Source organism: Nestor notabilis, unplaced genomic scaffold (genome assembly GCF_000696875.1).
Source record: "Nestor notabilis isolate BGI_N333 unplaced genomic scaffold, ASM69687v1 scaffold2461, whole genome shotgun sequence".
NCBI classification, from domain to species: Eukaryota; Metazoa; Chordata; class Aves; order Psittaciformes; family Psittacidae; genus Nestor; species Nestor notabilis.
This window is the reverse complement of record NW_009914101.1, coordinates 244,575-262,423: the sequence shown is the minus strand read 5'-3', so window position 1 is coordinate 262,423 and position 17,849 is coordinate 244,575. Positions and strand designations below refer to the sequence as shown.

Here is a 17,849-nt window from a genome sequence, read left to right as displayed (position 1 = left end):
ATTTTCAATTTTAAAAATCTAACTTCTTTCTTCAAAAAAAAAAAAAAAGAAAAACTGTTTTGTAGTGTTGGATGACATCAGGTTTTAGCTGAAGTGTTCTTTAACCTGCCCACATTTTCCCAAGGTATCCATGTGGCCATTTTCCTAAAAGACTGTAATCTGAGGCATTTATTTAGAGAGACATTATATCCCATCTTGGCACTGCCATGCAAAGAACTCACCTCTTTAACATGGAACATAGTGAAAAGAAATCAGTTAATATTCCTATCTACTGTCTCTGCATGACTAGTAGACACACAGCCTTCCTGTTCCAATTGCAGAGACTTGCCTTGGCTCACACACTTAAAGGAAAAACCACATTATGAGTAGCATTTGAGTACGGAGACTCCTTGGTCCATTTGTTCTTCAGGGATGAAGAATGGTGAGTAATCACTTGCTCTTTTGTGTAAGAATAACTGTAAGAGTAACTACTTATGTGGATTCCAGTGAGTATGTAAGAAAAAACAAACAAAAGGCAGTATTTTTTCACATACTATGGTGCTCAATGCCATGTGATGACCCTTACTCTATGTTAATGTACAGGCTGCCAAGCCAAGTGTACTTGGTACTTGAGCATGAGGCCTAACCCTGACTGTGACTGGATATGAGAGGATCCTGCAGCTCAACCCAGCAGATAGAAGTGATGTGGGTAAAGCCAGTGTGAACATGATCCCTCTAGGCTCTATGCTGAAGTGGGCTTCTATTGCCTACAAAAGCCTGGGGAAAAAAATATAGGAAGAGCGATATCAGTTGGGTTCAGAACAATGCTGCTATTGACTTGTCCTGAGTTCAGCTATAACAGTTATTTTTCTCCTTCTTAGTAGCTGGTGCAGTGCTGTGTTTGTGACTTTCAGCCTGGGAACGACGCTGATAACACCGATGTTTTTAGTTGTTGCTCAGTAATGTTTACTCTGACCAAGGACTTTCTCAGTCTCATGCTTTGCCAGGGAGGAGGGGAAGCCAAGAGGAAGCAGAGACAGGACACCTGACCCAAACTGCCCAAAGGGGTATTCCATACCACAGCACGTCATGCCCAGTATAGAAACTGGGGGGAGTTACCCGGAAGGCCCAGATCGCTGCTCGGGTCGGGCTGGGTATCGGTCGGCGGGTGGTGAGCGGTTGTGTCCTTTTCCCTTGTTATTTCCCTTATCATCATTATTATTATTGGTGGTAGCAGCAGTGGTTTGTATTATACCTTAGTTACTGAACTGCTCTTATCTCAACCTGTGGGAGTTACATTCCTCCGATTCTCCTCCCCATCCCTCCAGGAGCGGGGTGGGGAAGAAGGCGGTGAGCGAGCGAGCGGCTGCGTGGTTCTTGGTTACCAGCTGGGCTTAAATCCCAACATGACTTTTAACGGTATTACTGTTCTCCCCCTCTTCCATCAAATCACAGGGTATATAGATTACTTCCTCAGATGTGTCCTAATTTGAAATAATTTCTCATGTAACAGCTCTTTAGAAATCATAAACCCTCCAGAGAGCAAAACTGTTCAAGTCATGTCACCTCCTTCAAGACTCAGGGGCAGGAACAGTATGATAAGGACCAGCAAGTGATAAGGAAAGTATCTAGGACTCTGCATCCAGGAAATCCCTTTTCTACTACAGACTCTCAATGTAAATACAGATAAAACCAATGGGAGAAAGCAAGGGCAGGAGAAGATAAATGAGTTAAATGTCCTGGATTCTGCAGTTATGGGGCCACCTTGGTGCCACATACAGACAGAAAAAGGTCTTAACGTTTTTGAAAAAGTACCTGCACTATTTCCACCCCTCTCTTTCACCTCCCCCTCAGAAAAGAAACCAGTTCAGCAGACACAGACACTTCTTACCCATTTTCCATGTGCTTATTTGTAATAATATCATGTCAGATGATGCTACCAATACATAAAAATGAGTTCCTATGGATGTGTAGTGTCTTGCAGTGCTACAAACAACATGCAATTGAGACCAAGCCTTCTGAAGGAGCCAAATGCACCTGCATCCACCTTGGCCTTCAGGAAGTTCACACCAGGTAGTCTAAGCACCTGTAGACACTTGAACATCAAGAAACATGCAGCTCGGCTGCCCTACTGAATTGTAGTAAGGAAACTTCCATGGTTTTTTCCCCTCCATTAGTGTTAAGGGCTGCAGGGATTCAACAGAACAAAAAATACTAAACTTCTGCCCAAACATTGAATCACCAACATTAATAAACTGTCCAATGAAAAGTAAATAGACCACTTCCGAAATCTTTGCCATGCCCCTAAACTAATATTAGGCTCTGTCCAAGGACTCCACAGAAACCATAGTCTTTAAAAGGGAGAGATTTCTGATTCTAGTTTTGGGACACAAGAACTATGTCAGCACAACGTAAAAACAAGGGAATTTTTTATGCTAATGACAACTGCGAATATTTTGTATATACTTACATATGTAAAAAAATATATTGTAACAGATGTCAAATGCAGTTAGATTCAACTCAACTTATTAGTGCATGGCTTTTAGCCAAAAGCAATTCACATTTGCAGAAGTGTACTATCACATATGTCTTAATAACAGAAATGTGTTTTTAAAAATGTATGTGATAAGTCACATATGGTAGAAGGAATCTGTACAGCTTTCAGCCCTTATGACAATGGAAGCTACTAACTTTATTTTGCATTGCTGAAGAACATTAAAATTCAAGTGAAATTCTCTTTGACATTTGAGAGCTGCAAAAGCAACGAGTAAAAGCTAGACAAGACTGAGCTGTACTAAGTGTGGCTGTGACACTTATATAAATGCAATCCGTATCTACTGTGGCTATCTTACAGACACTATTCTTACTTTTGCCCTGAGAGGCAGTATTTTAGTACACAATCATAACTGTGTACAGGTACCTTAAATAGTGACATGTCACTGAAAAATACTAGGCAGATTTTTCTGCTGTTTTGTTATGCAGAGTGTAATTAATATGTATAATGGATTCCCTAAGGTACTAATTGAAGCTGCCACCACGAACATAGTCAAAGAGAAGTTAAACAACCAGTTGGGGGAAATATGACACCTACATATGCACATGTAGGTGGAACGAGCGAGACCGTCCATCTGGCCTTCTTCCATTCCAAAATGTTACAGTTACTCAAGTCCCGCAAAGGAATGATTTAACCTAAATCACCCTTCTGCCCGAACTCCCAAATCATTCCGGTGTATTAACTTGGTATCAGTGTTACATACACACTGCTTAATTACTGCAAGGCTGAGTATCTCTGTTATATGTGGGAAAATGCAATTCAGTTGAGCTATTTCTGAGAATTTGACTCAAAATATTGAACAAAAGTGAATGAATGATAAATAATTATTTTGGATTTGTTCCGCAGGACTCTCAGCACCTTGCAACTCCTGGGTTCCCTAGAATGTGAGGTGAAAACAGCTCACACTTTCTCTTAAACAACCAACAACTAACAATGACTTAATTCAGCTTGCACTGAATCTGAACTAGCCCTACAGGTGAGAGAGGTCCCTTGTCTTATCAGAAGTTTCATGTGCTATCAGGTCCCTGCTGGATCCTATTTCTAATTTTTATCAGATTGAATGAAACATAAAGAAAGAGTGATTTATGACTACCTTGCATCTTTCCTAATCACTCCAACAAGTGCTCATACTCATTTTGCATTCACTTTATAAGGTGTAAATGTCTATACATGATGGAAGCCAAGTGAGAAGTAGAACTGTATTCTATTGTTATGTGTGCTAAACCATAATGATTTGTGAGTCCTGTCAGTGCATGTTCTTACAAATACAATACCACCCCAGCCCAAAAGCCAGCATGATCAGCAAACTACTATAAAAATAAAAACATTTCCCCTGTCTATAACAGGAATATACAGTTACTGGGACTTTAGTTAAACGGCAATGATCACCTCCTACTGAAGCTAAAAATATGTGTTTTATTGGTACATAAGAGCCCATTAAGACCAGAGTATTCATTATTTAAACTGAATCACTGATTGTTGGTAGCTTTAACTGAAAATGGCTTTTCTCAAAGAGCCAGGACATCTATATAGCAACTTTCTTAATTCAATGATATATGGTTGAGTGTTGCCGCTAGTGCCCTAAGATTTAAGAACTTCTCATAAAATGCCCTTGAAATTGCTCCCTAGTAGCTTGCTCATCCTTCACACAGCCCTCCCATAAAGAGCAGAAACATACGTGTGTGTATGGTATGAGAGATGCACACACAGAGTGAGAAAGAGCTCTTAATCAACAGGATGGCAAAGCCTTGATACATAGGTGCAAAATATTCCCATGTGTCTAGAAATCATTTGGCACGTTCCTAGTTATTTCCCCTCTGTCAGACCTTCTCAAGGATTGCAATTAAAAATCATAATCTTTTTAGCATGTACAAACATCCCCAAGGCTAGGAGCACTATGTATTGAGTATGACTGTGATATTATTTGGCAGCTATTCATAGACAACACATTAATTTATGGAAACTGGATGAAACTTGGGGAGTGCAATCATTAGGGACACATGAGAAATCGAAAGCTTTCCTCAGTGATACTGACCTTTTTATAGCTATGATTAGGGGCAACTATGATTAGGGGCAACTTGAATTCTATTATCTCTTTCATCGCCCTTCTTGCTGTCCTAGTCCTTTTAGTGACTGTATACAGTAACTTGGTTAAACTAGCATGTTCAAACGGATAGAAAAAGAACTTACTTTACAGGAATATTTCTCAATTTTGTCTTTTCAGCAGCCTGTAAACAGAAGAGGGGTGGGAGAAACAAACAGTTAGGCAACACACCAAAGCACAACCAAGCCGCAAGCAAACATCAACCCGCGATGCTCTTCGGAGCGCACACGTCACTCTTCAGGGATACAGCTCTAGAGGTTTTGAACACTTCTGCCCCAGTCTGCGGTATCAGCACGGTTTATTTTTAATGGCCACAAGTGTTTAGGAACTGCTCATTCGGGGAGATGACTTCATTTCCCATTCTGAGGTCTGGTCCCTTTGTCACAAGCTATCTGTCCATATCTGGAACAACGGGAAAAAATAATGGGAAGAACAGACTCCATCTCCAAAAGAGTTTTTATTCACCAGCAACAGGAAAGGGCAAGGGATGACCAAATGTTCAGATCAATTTCCTCTTGTGAAACCTTTGAGAAAACACACTCCAAATCATCTAAATGAGTAAATCTTCGGGCCTCTCGGCCTGCACCACCTCAGACATGGAGCCTGGTTCCAGTTTATTGCTGAACCCATTGATCTGTGTACAGTCCATTTATCATTCATGAAAAGAGCCAGTGATCTTCACAGTATATTAGAAGAAACAACTCAGATCATCTGTCAACGGCCCTCTTATTTCTGTTTCCCTCTCCACGGGGATTTCATCTCCTTCGATTCTTCTTGAATTAAAATGTTGCTAAGCAACACAGCTGGGGGCAGAGATGGCAGAGCCGCGCCAGTCTATCACACTGGTTAAGCTGCTTGAGATTTTAGTGGAGGTTTTATGCTTTATTAATGCTTCTGTGGTACAATTATGTAATCTGAACCAACCTTGCATCCCACCCCTGATTTTTTCCAGAACAGGTAAATGATGTTTTAACGCAAGAAGGATTGAAATATCACTTTTGGATAAACTAGGATGGCTGTATCGTTTCACAGAACTCATCCTAGCATTTGCTAGAATCAGACTGTAATAGATTTAAACATGGAAAGCGGTCAGATGGCTAGTGAGATTACAGGCACACATAGCGGTGAAAGGCAGAATTAAGACAACTGATCCATAAACCTATTACAGTAAGGGAAGTTCTAGTGCTTAATTACATTCAGAGATATTTTTATAAAGCCTACCAAAATTGAGAAGGGGGTTGCTGAGGAACTTTAACCTCTGCTATGCATAAGGATGGGAATAAAAAGGTTCCCACATAGGAACTGCTAATATTAGTGGTCCTGAAAAATGCTCATGTTGCCTTTGAGGAATTAAATCCTTTATGAAAACCAACTAACTTTTGAAACGTCTGGGACCTGCACAGCTGGGTTCCAAATTTTGCCAGAATGAGTTTTCCTTTGGACTCTACAACAGGGCTAGTTTTTAAAATACCTGCTGTTTTGGCAGTTTTGCCTCCAATCATAGCAAAGATAAAATCTGTGTCTAAATCCATGGAAATCCCCAATAATGAGTTTAAAATATGGGAGAAGGAGTTAGAGCTTTTGAGAGCTGAGGTGGGGCAACAGCAATCCTCTGGGCTGGCTCCCAGTGTGCACATAAACCATGGATTTTTTCATTTGGATTGTATTTTTCATCTAAAGAATAACTCAATGAATGATAGGAAACAATTATATTAATTGTACAGTAGGGTTGCTAAATAAAACACTTAAACCTCAGGAAATGCTAAATTTAAAATTGCACAAGTAAGTGTTACAGACCCAAACCTAATTATGTGCTCTCAAACAAGCCTATGATGAAATGGGATCCCTGCCTCATTAGTGAGATAATGTGAGTTGCGCCTCTTTCCAACGACACTATCCCAAGTCTCCCTTTTTCAGGCGTGCAAACGCAGAGTCAGAAGCATGTTATTAAGACATCTTTCTGAGTAATAAAACACATGTAACAACACACAAATGCTTCATTTAAAATGGATTAAAACACCATCAAAAATGGCATTTCAGTTTCCCAAGCCTCCCACTAAATGCCAATTTCAGTCCCATCCTGCAGGGAACTAAGATTATTTTTAAAGCTCATAAAGAGCCTTCCACAATGGCAGAGGGTTTTTTGGACTCTACAATGGTATTTTGCTTGACCCTTTTATATACCAAATAGCTGGACGATTACAATTCTGAGTTCAAGCATGTGAAGCTTGCATCTAAATCAGGTTTTTCCCCCTGAATTATTCAAAAATCACTACACAAAACCTGGTATCAAAATACAGATAAAGAAAAGAGAACAGAAGAGTGGAGAGTATCTAGGATCACAAGTAAATAATAATGCAGTCAATTCTAATACAAAGCATAGCAGAAGATATTCTGGAAAGCATGTGCATGATGGTGTGAGCTAAACTGTTTACATGAAAGATTAAAGAAGAGGAATTTCAGAGATATTTCAGGGAGTGAGAACTGACAATGTCAAAGTCATAGAATACTAAAGAGCAGAGTCTAAACTGGATGTTTGCTTTTTTGAATACTTAGCTACGCTGATGGCAACTGTTTATCCTGAAAGAAATGTGGTAGCTTTCAGATGAATGACAGATGTATGTTATTATCTTGGGCCACGAAGATTCTACCACATATTTTTCCTTAGATTTTTACATGAAGAATTTCCACATTTTATCCCTATGTTACTGAGAGAAGGCACTTTCCTACCTGTTAAGAAAAGGCACATGTTGGAGGGACACACAGGTCCTTCAAACACATGCCCATTCACAAAGAGCTTTAAAGTATCTTTCAAACTCTCAGGTTAATCTACATGGCATCCTATTTTAATGTTGGATGATCAAGCAACTGGTCATTTCCTATTACAAATGATTCAGTTTGCCTTTGAGTGGGTCTGTGGTGATGTTAAACACAGCACAGAATACGTCAGGGATTCTGCCTGAGACAAAAATGCAGGATCTGGCCTTCTGCTTTTATTTGTCTTATAGGTGTTGCTCATTCATTTTTCAAAGTGTATTTGTTGCAGTATTATGAGCATGCCCAGTGCAGAAGATAAAGGAAGGCAAAATCAAAGTGACATTAAGTAACTCTACACATCAAGCTTTGATGCAGAAACATATTATCTGAAAATATTTGGTGTGCAGCAGGTCTGTCAATTAGAGCTAATTATTTTTCTCTGATCAGGAAGAATGCAATCTTGTTTTAGGCAGGTTTCTTTGAAATGTACGTCTTTTATAAAACTTCATTATAGGAAAATACTTCTTCCAAATTACCTTTTTTCTGGGCTGCTTAGCTATTGACTCAAATTGTCTGTGTTGAGTAGTTCTCTCTGCTTTGATAATTAACTTTTGATCATTACTGAATTTAGCAGTTCTAGTCAGATGTGTTCGTAGCCATCCTCCTCAACTATTTCAGTGTTCATCGCCTTTAATCTTTGAACAAAATGATCTCATTGAGCCTCCATCAGCCTCGCTACTCAGTTAATAATTCCTGTTTCTCATCTTCATGACTGAGTTTGATTTGGTTTAGACTTGATGCGAGCTTTAGATTATTAATTTAAGATATTTCAAAGACAAACATGTTTTAAGAGTTATTTTTTATCTTATATTCCTAGGCCGTTTCAAAAAAGAAGCTGGGTTTAAATCCACAATTCCTAAACTTCATGTATTAAAAATACCATCTAGAAACAGAGCAGGTAGGAGGTCTCTAAGCGTTATGCCCTGAGTGGGAGATGATGTGCAGAAGATTGGAATGAAATCGGACTGGTATAATGTAATGTTCAATGGGTGTTAGGAGAATTACATCATGGGACCTTTGTTAATTTTGAGCTTGAAAACATGCATTAAAATAATTTAGGATGATTAGAAAATGGAAGCCAGAGTGAACCAGACAATCATTCCACTTTAATTGCAATTTCCTTCTGATTTTTATTTTACAATTATGGCCTTTCCATAATTGTGCCTCTGCTCTCTAAGACCTTATTTCAACAGCTGACTCTAGTGTTGAATAAGAAGGAAGATGATGAAGAATACATGAAAAGCAGTAAGATACAGAGGATCATCTATTGGAGAATATTTGTCCAGGGATGTTTTCCCATGACTTTTAAAACTGCGAATGACTCCTACCTCTTATGTTGCTTACACCTGATTTTGACACTAGCTCTTTCAGCTTTAGCTCAAGAAACACCACACTATGCTTTACATGATCAGCAGTGTGAATATACCCACAAACTTATTTTCTTAGGAGGTATTTAACTTTTATACAAAACAGTAAATATGGGAATAAGCACAAACTACTTCTAGGTTGTGCACAAGGACCAAAAAAATGTAGAAAATGATGCTCTTCTTCATCACTATCAATTATTGGACTGACTTTTGTATAGAAAAAACAAGAAAAAGTACTCCAATGAGTACAACTTCCCTGCATCACAAAGACCTGAGGAGAATGAACTGAGAAGAGGCTGGGTGAAAAATATCAAAGTAAAATAACCAGCATCTGCAGAAGACAAATTAGATTTTTGGTCAAGTGTTACAGTGAAAGTGTCTGCTACCCAAATGAAATGCATATTTGCCATTGCATAACTGAAAATCCGTGGTTTTCAGGGGAAAGTATTTGATTTTGAGAAAGCGAAATTAGAAAAAAACTATTTTTTGAGAATGCCTCCTCACCCTGCTCTTGATTCAGAAGCACATCAGTCATGTAAGAAGGCAATTGCTGAGCCTCAGAGTCTCTTAGGGTGAGACAGATGGCACTTCATGCCATTGAACATGTTGGCAGAAGAAGGAAGGCCTTCATGCTTTAATTTCTTCCATGAGCTCCTGCAAATCTGACTCAGGTTAATCTCCCAGTTTCTAACCAGCTTTGCATGCTTGGGTGAATTGCTAAGTGACTCAACAGAATTAAGTTTACAATCCACGACACTGTTCTCCTGTCCTGTAGGTAGAAACTTCTTGGAGACCCAATTCAACAATAAAACCAGACACTTTCTACATTAATTGAATTATATATAGAGATTTATATATATACATATATATATTCATGTATCTTTGTAAATTATACCATACTGTTACTTACAGAGAATGCTTACCTAAGTAATGAACCAAAACCTACTACTTGCCAACTGCACTGTATTGTGCTCTGATTCTTAATGATACAGCTGGTGCTATGATTTCCTGTGGAGAAGAACATAGCGTGCAGCAAACAAACCATCTAGAATTGTGCTGGGAATCAGAAAGCCCAAACCCAAGGGCTGAAGGATTAGAATGTGATGAGATACGCATGAATGTGTGTTGTGTTCCTTTTTTTTCCTTCTTTACTTCGTTCGTTACACTCTCCTCTACCTGTCCCCTGATGTCAACAGAGGAGACTGTATTTCTTTCTTGCTAATTGCCTTTGACATGAAGTTGGCAACCTTGTATTTGAGATTCTGTGTGTGATGTTCCACATGAGTCTCACCTCGAGGACAGTAAGTCCAATGTTATTGTGTCTAGGACCAAAACCAATGGAAAATATTCTCTCCTCATCTTGCTTTATTTTTAAAAAATGAGCATTTTTCTTTCAGAAGCTGAACACGTGGGATGGCTCAGCTAAGATCCATTTTTTGAAATATCAAGTCACCAAACGTGGTATCTACAAATCAGAACGGTTCACTGAACTCTCACTGTGTTCGAACCACAGAGAGCTTCTCATCATTGCTTTGAGCGATGCAGTAACCTTCATGGCTTCAGAGAGATGCTCAAGAATACTTGAAATACTGGAAATTTAATTTCAATTGGTGGAGTGGAGGCTGGGTAAAATGAAAAACAAGAGTTTAAGCGACCAAATCTAAACCACTCTGTCTGTGGGTTAGGAGTCACTTTCATCCTTGATGTAAGCGAACTGCTTTTAATTGAGCAACAAGAGATATATTTGGGCTTCTGCCAGTATTTTTTCCCAAATCCCTACATTTCCATCAGGCCAATCAAACTAAGGAAACGTGTAAGATAAATGTGGCCACTTCCCATTCTTGAAGAAGTATTCCATATTTTTTAAAGAAACGGAGATAAGAGTGCCACACACTGAATGCATAGTACACCCTGAGGAGTGCTTGCTGCTTGTGTAGGCCTACCTGAGCTGGTTTTAAATTAGCTTGTGTGGGTGCTATGAACATTGTTGGTTTTGTTGCACAGGCTTTGGTTTACTCAGTGTCTTTGGTGAACTTTACAATACAAACTGTTATGACATTCTGTCAGTGAACGGACTTATTTCAAAGATAACTCACATAACATGTATGCCTATTTTAGGACTTCAGTATCAATGTACCTTGACAGAAGAGGCTCAAAACAGTGCCTTTCTCCTCCAGCTATTTTGATATATGCTGGAATCTTTAAAAAATGCTTTAGATGGGAAGTTCCTAATTGTACTAATTTTGACACCTCCATCCAACAAAGGAGAAACTGTAACATGACATTACAAATTCTACTGATTCTATTTCTGTAGTCTTATAAAACATTGTCAAGTTGCTTTACAAATGCTAATCAATGTCTCATGAAGTTTAGTAGAATCAAATGCTCTGATGATACCAATTGACTTGGTCATTGCAGAGTTCTGTGGGAGAGAAAAAAACTCCTGGCTAGAACTAGGTCTGACTTTTCAGAATTGTTTTATTTGGAAAACAAGTAACAGCCGTGGTGACAGAAAAAATTGGGAAAATGGTACTGAATGGTCCAAGTTTAAGGAAAAAAAAATCAAATTGAAAATCTGGTTTGAAAAATAATTTCCTAGCAAATAATTTGTTACAAATTCATTACAAATGACCTAGGATTATAACCCTATTGTGAAAATATAAAGCATCTATTAGGAATAAAACTCAGTATTTGTTGTCTTATTTACTGATGATTTTTCTAAAATGTGTGCTTGGGTCAACCATCCAGATGGCTAATAAATAAATGTAAAAAATGCATTAATTGTTTCATTTACTCCATAGCCACATTTCAACATGTTAATCACATGATTAAAATCTGGAGGAGGCAAAAGAAATAGAGAAAAGTTTAAGAAACATTTCTAACAGAAACAGAAAGGCTTCTCTAAACTGCCCTCAAGAAATAAGCAGCAAAAGGCTAGATTCAAAGAGCATCCTGTGACGTCACTGTGCAGCTGCAGACACTCTCCACAACCCACGTATTCCACAACCTGTGTATTCCTAGTATTTCTTTTTAACCGAAGGAGAGTAATTCTTTGTATCTCCATCCTTGAAACTTACCTGAACAGCGCTGACATTTTTGAGGTCTTATAATGAGGTGTACTTCTAGTGTGCAACGTCCGATTGCTACTTTTGCAATGATCACACAAGTTATAACTTGCTATGACAAAACGGACAGGAGGATAGGCAGACATCTCAGAAACAGCCCCTTGCACCCCTGCTCATTTGCAGTTTATGCTCTTAGATTTTCCTTCGTGGCAAAGGCCTTTATCTCATTCCTTCCGGAGTACAAGTCCTCTCCTCAGTCTGTTCCCCACTCTAAATCAATGAATAGTTCCCTAGACTCAAGAAGCAAAAGCGCAGAGTCAAAGAGTACCAGCAGTGGCAGTGCTGGGAAGATGTGAATTGATGTTGCTATTGTTCACACCACCCATTTATTTCTTGTGCAGGACTAAAGAGTTTAAGGATTTTAATTTATACTGAACATTACATCTATAGTGAATGTAAAATCTATTACAAACAGGCAGCAGAGGTAACAGAGGTAAACACACATGAAATGACTTTGCTGACCTTGGTCTGGTTTAGTACATTGCTCAGATGACTTAGCCAATTATGAAATTGCACATCTCCAAAAAATAAACTGAATACTGCCATGAAATTGGTAGTTTTGTAGAGCAGGCACGCTCTCTGTGAGAGCACCCTGTCCGAATCAATTGCACTGTCAGACTGTGGTCCTGATCTGTCCCTATGAGCAGGCAGAAGGTCTGCCGTGGGAAGATTCATCCTGCCAGCACAGCATGGAGCACCTCCAACCCCAGCAAACCTTGCAGTGGCAGATGAATTCATCGTAAGAAAAATGAAGGTGTTTAGTTCTCATTACTGTTCTTCTGGAATACCTCCAGGGGAGATCAACTTTCACTTCTTCTCCCCTTATTCTGGCTGACAGAAGCTAATTACTGGATTTATCATGCCCTTTTCTTCACCTACTTTATGCTTGTTCTGGCCACCTACGAATCCCTCCTTCAGACTTTTGCAAACCTTTCAGCCTCCAAAGCCAGCATGAGGACTATCCTCTACTGGTGTAAAAAATTCCCAAGAATTTAGATTTTGAAGTTCACACAGTTCCTTGGGCATTTACAAAAGACTGACACTGCAGATGGCCAGTGTAAGAAAGCCAGACACCTTCTTTACCAAAATGCTTCACAAGGAATTCATGATAAAAATCATGGTCTTCTTTTGAGGATAAAAGGGAGATAGATGTTTCCTATGTGGTCAGATTAGCGAATGTTGAGCACTAAGATGGCCCTCAGATACCAGACTTCAGATTTATTTGTATAGGACAGGATGGTCAAGTCTGGCTTTTTTCTTAACAACAACAATGTGGGTGTCAATCAATTATCTCATCTGCTGCTGCCTCTGCTTCTTGCCAAAACAATACAGGGCTTTTGCATTAGTGGCATACACAGCAAGAGGCCCTGGGGAAATATATTTTTCCTCCATGCTTATAATAAAGACTCCTTTACAAAAAACAATGTGTGCACAAGCATACACACACACAGAGCACAGGAACCATCCAACAGACTGAAAGCTGCATCTTCATCCTCCCTCCCACTCCAAAAAGGCTGGCAGATCTCCAGTGTCTGGTCCTTATGGCTAAACTGAAGAACAATTGGCTTTTCCACCTCTGTTTAATTAGTGACGGAGGCATCAAGTTTTTTTAAAGCTCCTCCTTCAGGTGAATGATGTCTTATGGTCTGGCTGAGAGAGCCTGGCTGCTTCAGGCTGGTGGCATGAAAAACTAAACCTAAGAGAAGGACCTCCTTACGAGAGTGCTGAGGGGCTACGAAGTGCCTGCTTACTTGTGACAAAGTGAGGAGAGGACTTCTTGCAGCTGTATTTACCTACCTTTTCAAATAAGGCACTTAATTCCCCCTTTGTTAGGGCTGCCTGCCTGCCTGCCAGCATCTCCTTTTTGTGTATTATTTTCTCTACTGGGATGGAGGGTTTTAGAAACACTGAGCTAGCAGTGCATACTGGGAACCCATGGGAAAGGTAACTCAGTGGGAGGGATGGGGCTCCTCTGGTTCCTGTGCTGGTTTGGGCAGTCCCTATCCCAGAGTCCAGGTAAGAGCACGGCTGCAAGCTGCAGGGGCAAACGTATCATTGTCAATCTGTAGTACTGTGCAACCACGTGTCCTGAGGGTTGTATTAATCCCCTTCCTCACAAATGGATGACCTCCACAATAACAACATGTGCAGGAACAATTACATGAGATTCTGTGAATTTGAACAAGTTAAAAGCTTTTGATAACATTGTGTATTTCAGTGGTGTGGCATGTTTTTTCCTCATAACTGCAGCAAGCTCAGCCCAGATCTCAGAGTGGTTACTGAAAGCTTCTGCTGATAATAAACAAATATATGATACGAACCTATGTCATTACCATGTGAATGATGACCTTAGACATGTCAGCTATCAAATATCTTATTACCAAAGATTTGTCTAAGGGAAGCTTGACTATTCATTTCACACAGTTGATGATACAGTTGATGATATATGGTTGTTTCAACTAGTGTTGTGCAGAATAAAATGATTTGAATATCAATTAAAATGGACTGAGGTAGCAAAAGAGACATATCATCATGAAAGGATTTTTCATGGTTATAGACTGACAAGGTTGGAGAATTACTGTATTATCCTAATAACTTCTGTTTTCATTAATGGCCTAATGAAAACATTTCCTTACAATTATAAAACATGATTATAGATCTTAAACACTAGGCTGTGGGTTCTTTATCAAAACACTGCCACTGCTGTGGCTAGAACTGATGCTGCATCACTCTGGGATTTCAATGAAACCCAATGACAGATAAACTGTTTATATTAAAAGACTCTATCAAAGTTATTTTGCACCTAGTTTCATCCTAATCCATCTGATTTTTCTATAGCTTTGACAAGATGACCTCTCTCCCTGTGTGTGCAGTATTGATGTCATTACTGAAGAGCTTTCTTCAGCCTTTCTGCTGATAAGAAAATAAATGGAAATGTAGAGAAACCTTGGGGAGGTAAACAGCTTGTTCAGGACCCAGCTGAAAACAGGAAAAATTACAACAGGAGACGATACCTATTGTTACAGGAAAAGTGGTCACTGTTCCACTTTAAAAAGTGTTTCCACGATACGATGAAGGCACACTAGTGTGTCTTGGAATTCCATAAACTTTAAAAAAATATTAACTTGAAGAAAGGTTTTGAAAGCTCAGTATGCGTTGTAAGAATTCATAGCTCAGCCTATGGCTCATCACCTTTTTAGGCTGAGCTATGAAGTGAAACATTTTGTACATAATTACCTAATAATAACCTAGGAAAAAAGAATTCCGTTTGTGTAAAATACAAATGATAAAGCAGAGCCAGGGATTATGTGCATGTCTTCTGTTTATATGGTTATCAGAGAAGTGGCAATAAAGTGGCAATCATTAAGGGAAAGAAGGAAAAAAAATCAAGTAGATAGGAAAAACATCTTATTGATTTCTTCTGCCAAAACCACTTTATACATAAAATACTGAAAATGAAGTACGTCTGTAACTAGTATCAAAGTTTCTTTGGTTCAAAAACACACAGAATGCTAGCAATGTGCTTTAAATTAAGTACGCATTTCAAAGGTTAACAGGACTATTCCTTAGGCAGAAGAACAAAGAGGAGCTGGTTGAAGAAAATTGGGTATACTGCAGCTACTCAAAATACTGTATCCAGGCACAACTCATCTGGATGCCTTTGAGCTCAAAGCTAATTTGAATTATACAGAGGTGCTTTAAAGAACAAAAATACTAACCTGTGTTTTATCTAAGCTCCTTCAGCTGAAATGAGCTATTAATTAAAAATCTTCACCACTCTTCCTAATTTCTGATGTATTTTTTTAACAGAGTAATAAAGCCATCTAAAAGCTCTGTCCTTCCTCACAGAAGAGTATTAACATTAGCATCTCTGAAATGCCTTGTCATTTAATAGTTTTACTAACAACATGTCTGTCATCCACCTTGACTACATCTCTCATAGCCAATCTAAAAATATTGGGCAATAGGACTTCTGAATGCAATACTTATATATATACACCAACATTCCTCTCAGTGACAATACTGCAGGAGTTTACAATCCAGGCAATGCTTAAATGTAACAATATCTCTCAAATAATACATTACACAGATGTGTACTAGTATTATAAATACGTGACATAAAATCTATTGGGTTGGTCAGTGTGCATATTAAAAACCATTCAAGTAGGTCAAATTGTGGATAACTTAGAACTTTAAAGACAGCAATTTTAATAAAACTGTCAATACAATTTTCTTTGTAAAAACATTTGACACTGATTATGCTGCTTATATTGAAAGAGAAACACAAGGTCTATATCTTTAGATCTTTTATTGAACTGTGAGTACAGCATCAATAACTGCTTCTCAGCTGTAAATGAAAATTGATTCCAGATCTAACCTGTCGTTTTCTGTGTGTCTTTAACCCCAAATCACCCACAATGAGATGTAAGAATCAGCATTTTGTCTATGGGACAAAGCATGTGTCATACAGCCGAAGTGTCTGTGCTGAAGATACTGTGAGGAGTGTTTACATGTAGGTGGTAGTTGTGGTCTCTCTAAGCGAGGCCCAAAATGTGACAACAGGAGTTTGCAGCTCGGGTGGAGAGACTTGTAACTTGCTTCATGCTCTACTGTAATGATTAATATGGTCCAAAGCTCTACAGATCCGAAGTCTGCAATGAACATCTCACTGGACTTCCTGCCTGGCAGAGCCCAAAGAAACTCACTTGACAACTTCTGCATCAAGCCCACAGCTACCAGAAGTCTAAGAGAAGAGGGATACACAGGGTTTCCATTCAGTTTGCAGCAGCTTGGCACTAGTCGTTTGGATTTCTAGTGAGCTCTCACTTGCTGAAGCCTCACAAGCCCTCTAGGATGAAATCAAAGTGTAGAGCCTCCTTTCAAAGAAGCTTTTTCTTGGTGGTATGTTTCTAGGCCAATATCATGTGTGCCTGAACCAAAAAAGACCTAACACTTATATTAAGGAGGCTTCTCCAGATCACTTTTATTCCTCTTAGGAATAATTTCCTGCTATTCAAAATCCTGTTTGAAAAATGAATGTCAAAAGTGGGCAGCATGTTCAGTAACAGCATTGCTAATAATATCTATAGAATAAATACCTTCCACTGATTTCAACCTGGTAGTTCTCATCCTATCCAGAAACCGGGTTCAGCTTCTCAATTGTAGCTCAATTGACGGTAGCTATTGTGTGTTGGATTTCTCCTCAGGGAGAAAAGGAAGGAAAGGTTTAACACCTAAAAAAGCACAAGGTCCAAGAACCCCTAAATAAATGCAGAAATAAGTGTACTCATTCATAGGAGGGAAAGGGTAAGATAGAAGAGCTTTGTTTCTTGCAGACAAGCTTCTAACAATCTTCCATCATGACAAATGGACTACTGGTACTATCAGAAGACAGGCTGATAGATCAAACTCTCTCGACACTACAGACATTCACTAAAAGTTGAGATCAAGGTGCATTTATGGATCGGTGTCACTACTGCCCCTGCTGTGTAGAGATTGAAAAGTCCCCAGCAACTCTCGAAGAACAAATCCTAGGGCTCCCTACTGACCACTGTGCTCAAAGAATTTTAATTTCCTTGAAATACAAGTAGAAATAAAGATAAGAAACTTTATTTTTACATACTGTGTTTTTACTAATAAAAATGAGTAAATGCTAGCACTCATGCTTCACACTGGCTACAAGCCTATAGTAAAAAAAGTCAGAAAGATTTTAAGGACAATGATTCCACAGAACCCACTTTCCTTATAGAAATGTTGCATAAACGGTTAGAATGGTTTTTTAGCTGAGAGTTTTAATTTTTCTCTCCCTGTCAGAATGCACATGTGAATTACAGTGGTCATCTGACTGCAAAATCTTTATGTTAACCAAAAAAGTATTTTTCTAACCTTGGGCTCCACAGCTG

General features: G+C 38.9%; 1 protein-coding gene across 1 annotated transcript in view; it reads right to left on the bottom strand.

The window, feature by feature from the left end:
* AFF2 (AF4/FMR2 family, member 2) overlaps window positions 1–17,849 on the bottom strand; it is a gene marked incomplete at its 5' end in the record, with an annotated part of 236,281 nt that overhangs the window by 59,775 nt on the left and 158,657 nt on the right. The window contains one exon of the mRNA XM_010023482.1: window positions 4,724–4,761. Coding sequence (XP_010021784.1) covers window positions 4,724–4,761 — 38 coding nt within the window. The remainder of the gene's footprint in view (window positions 1–4,723; window positions 4,762–17,849) is intronic.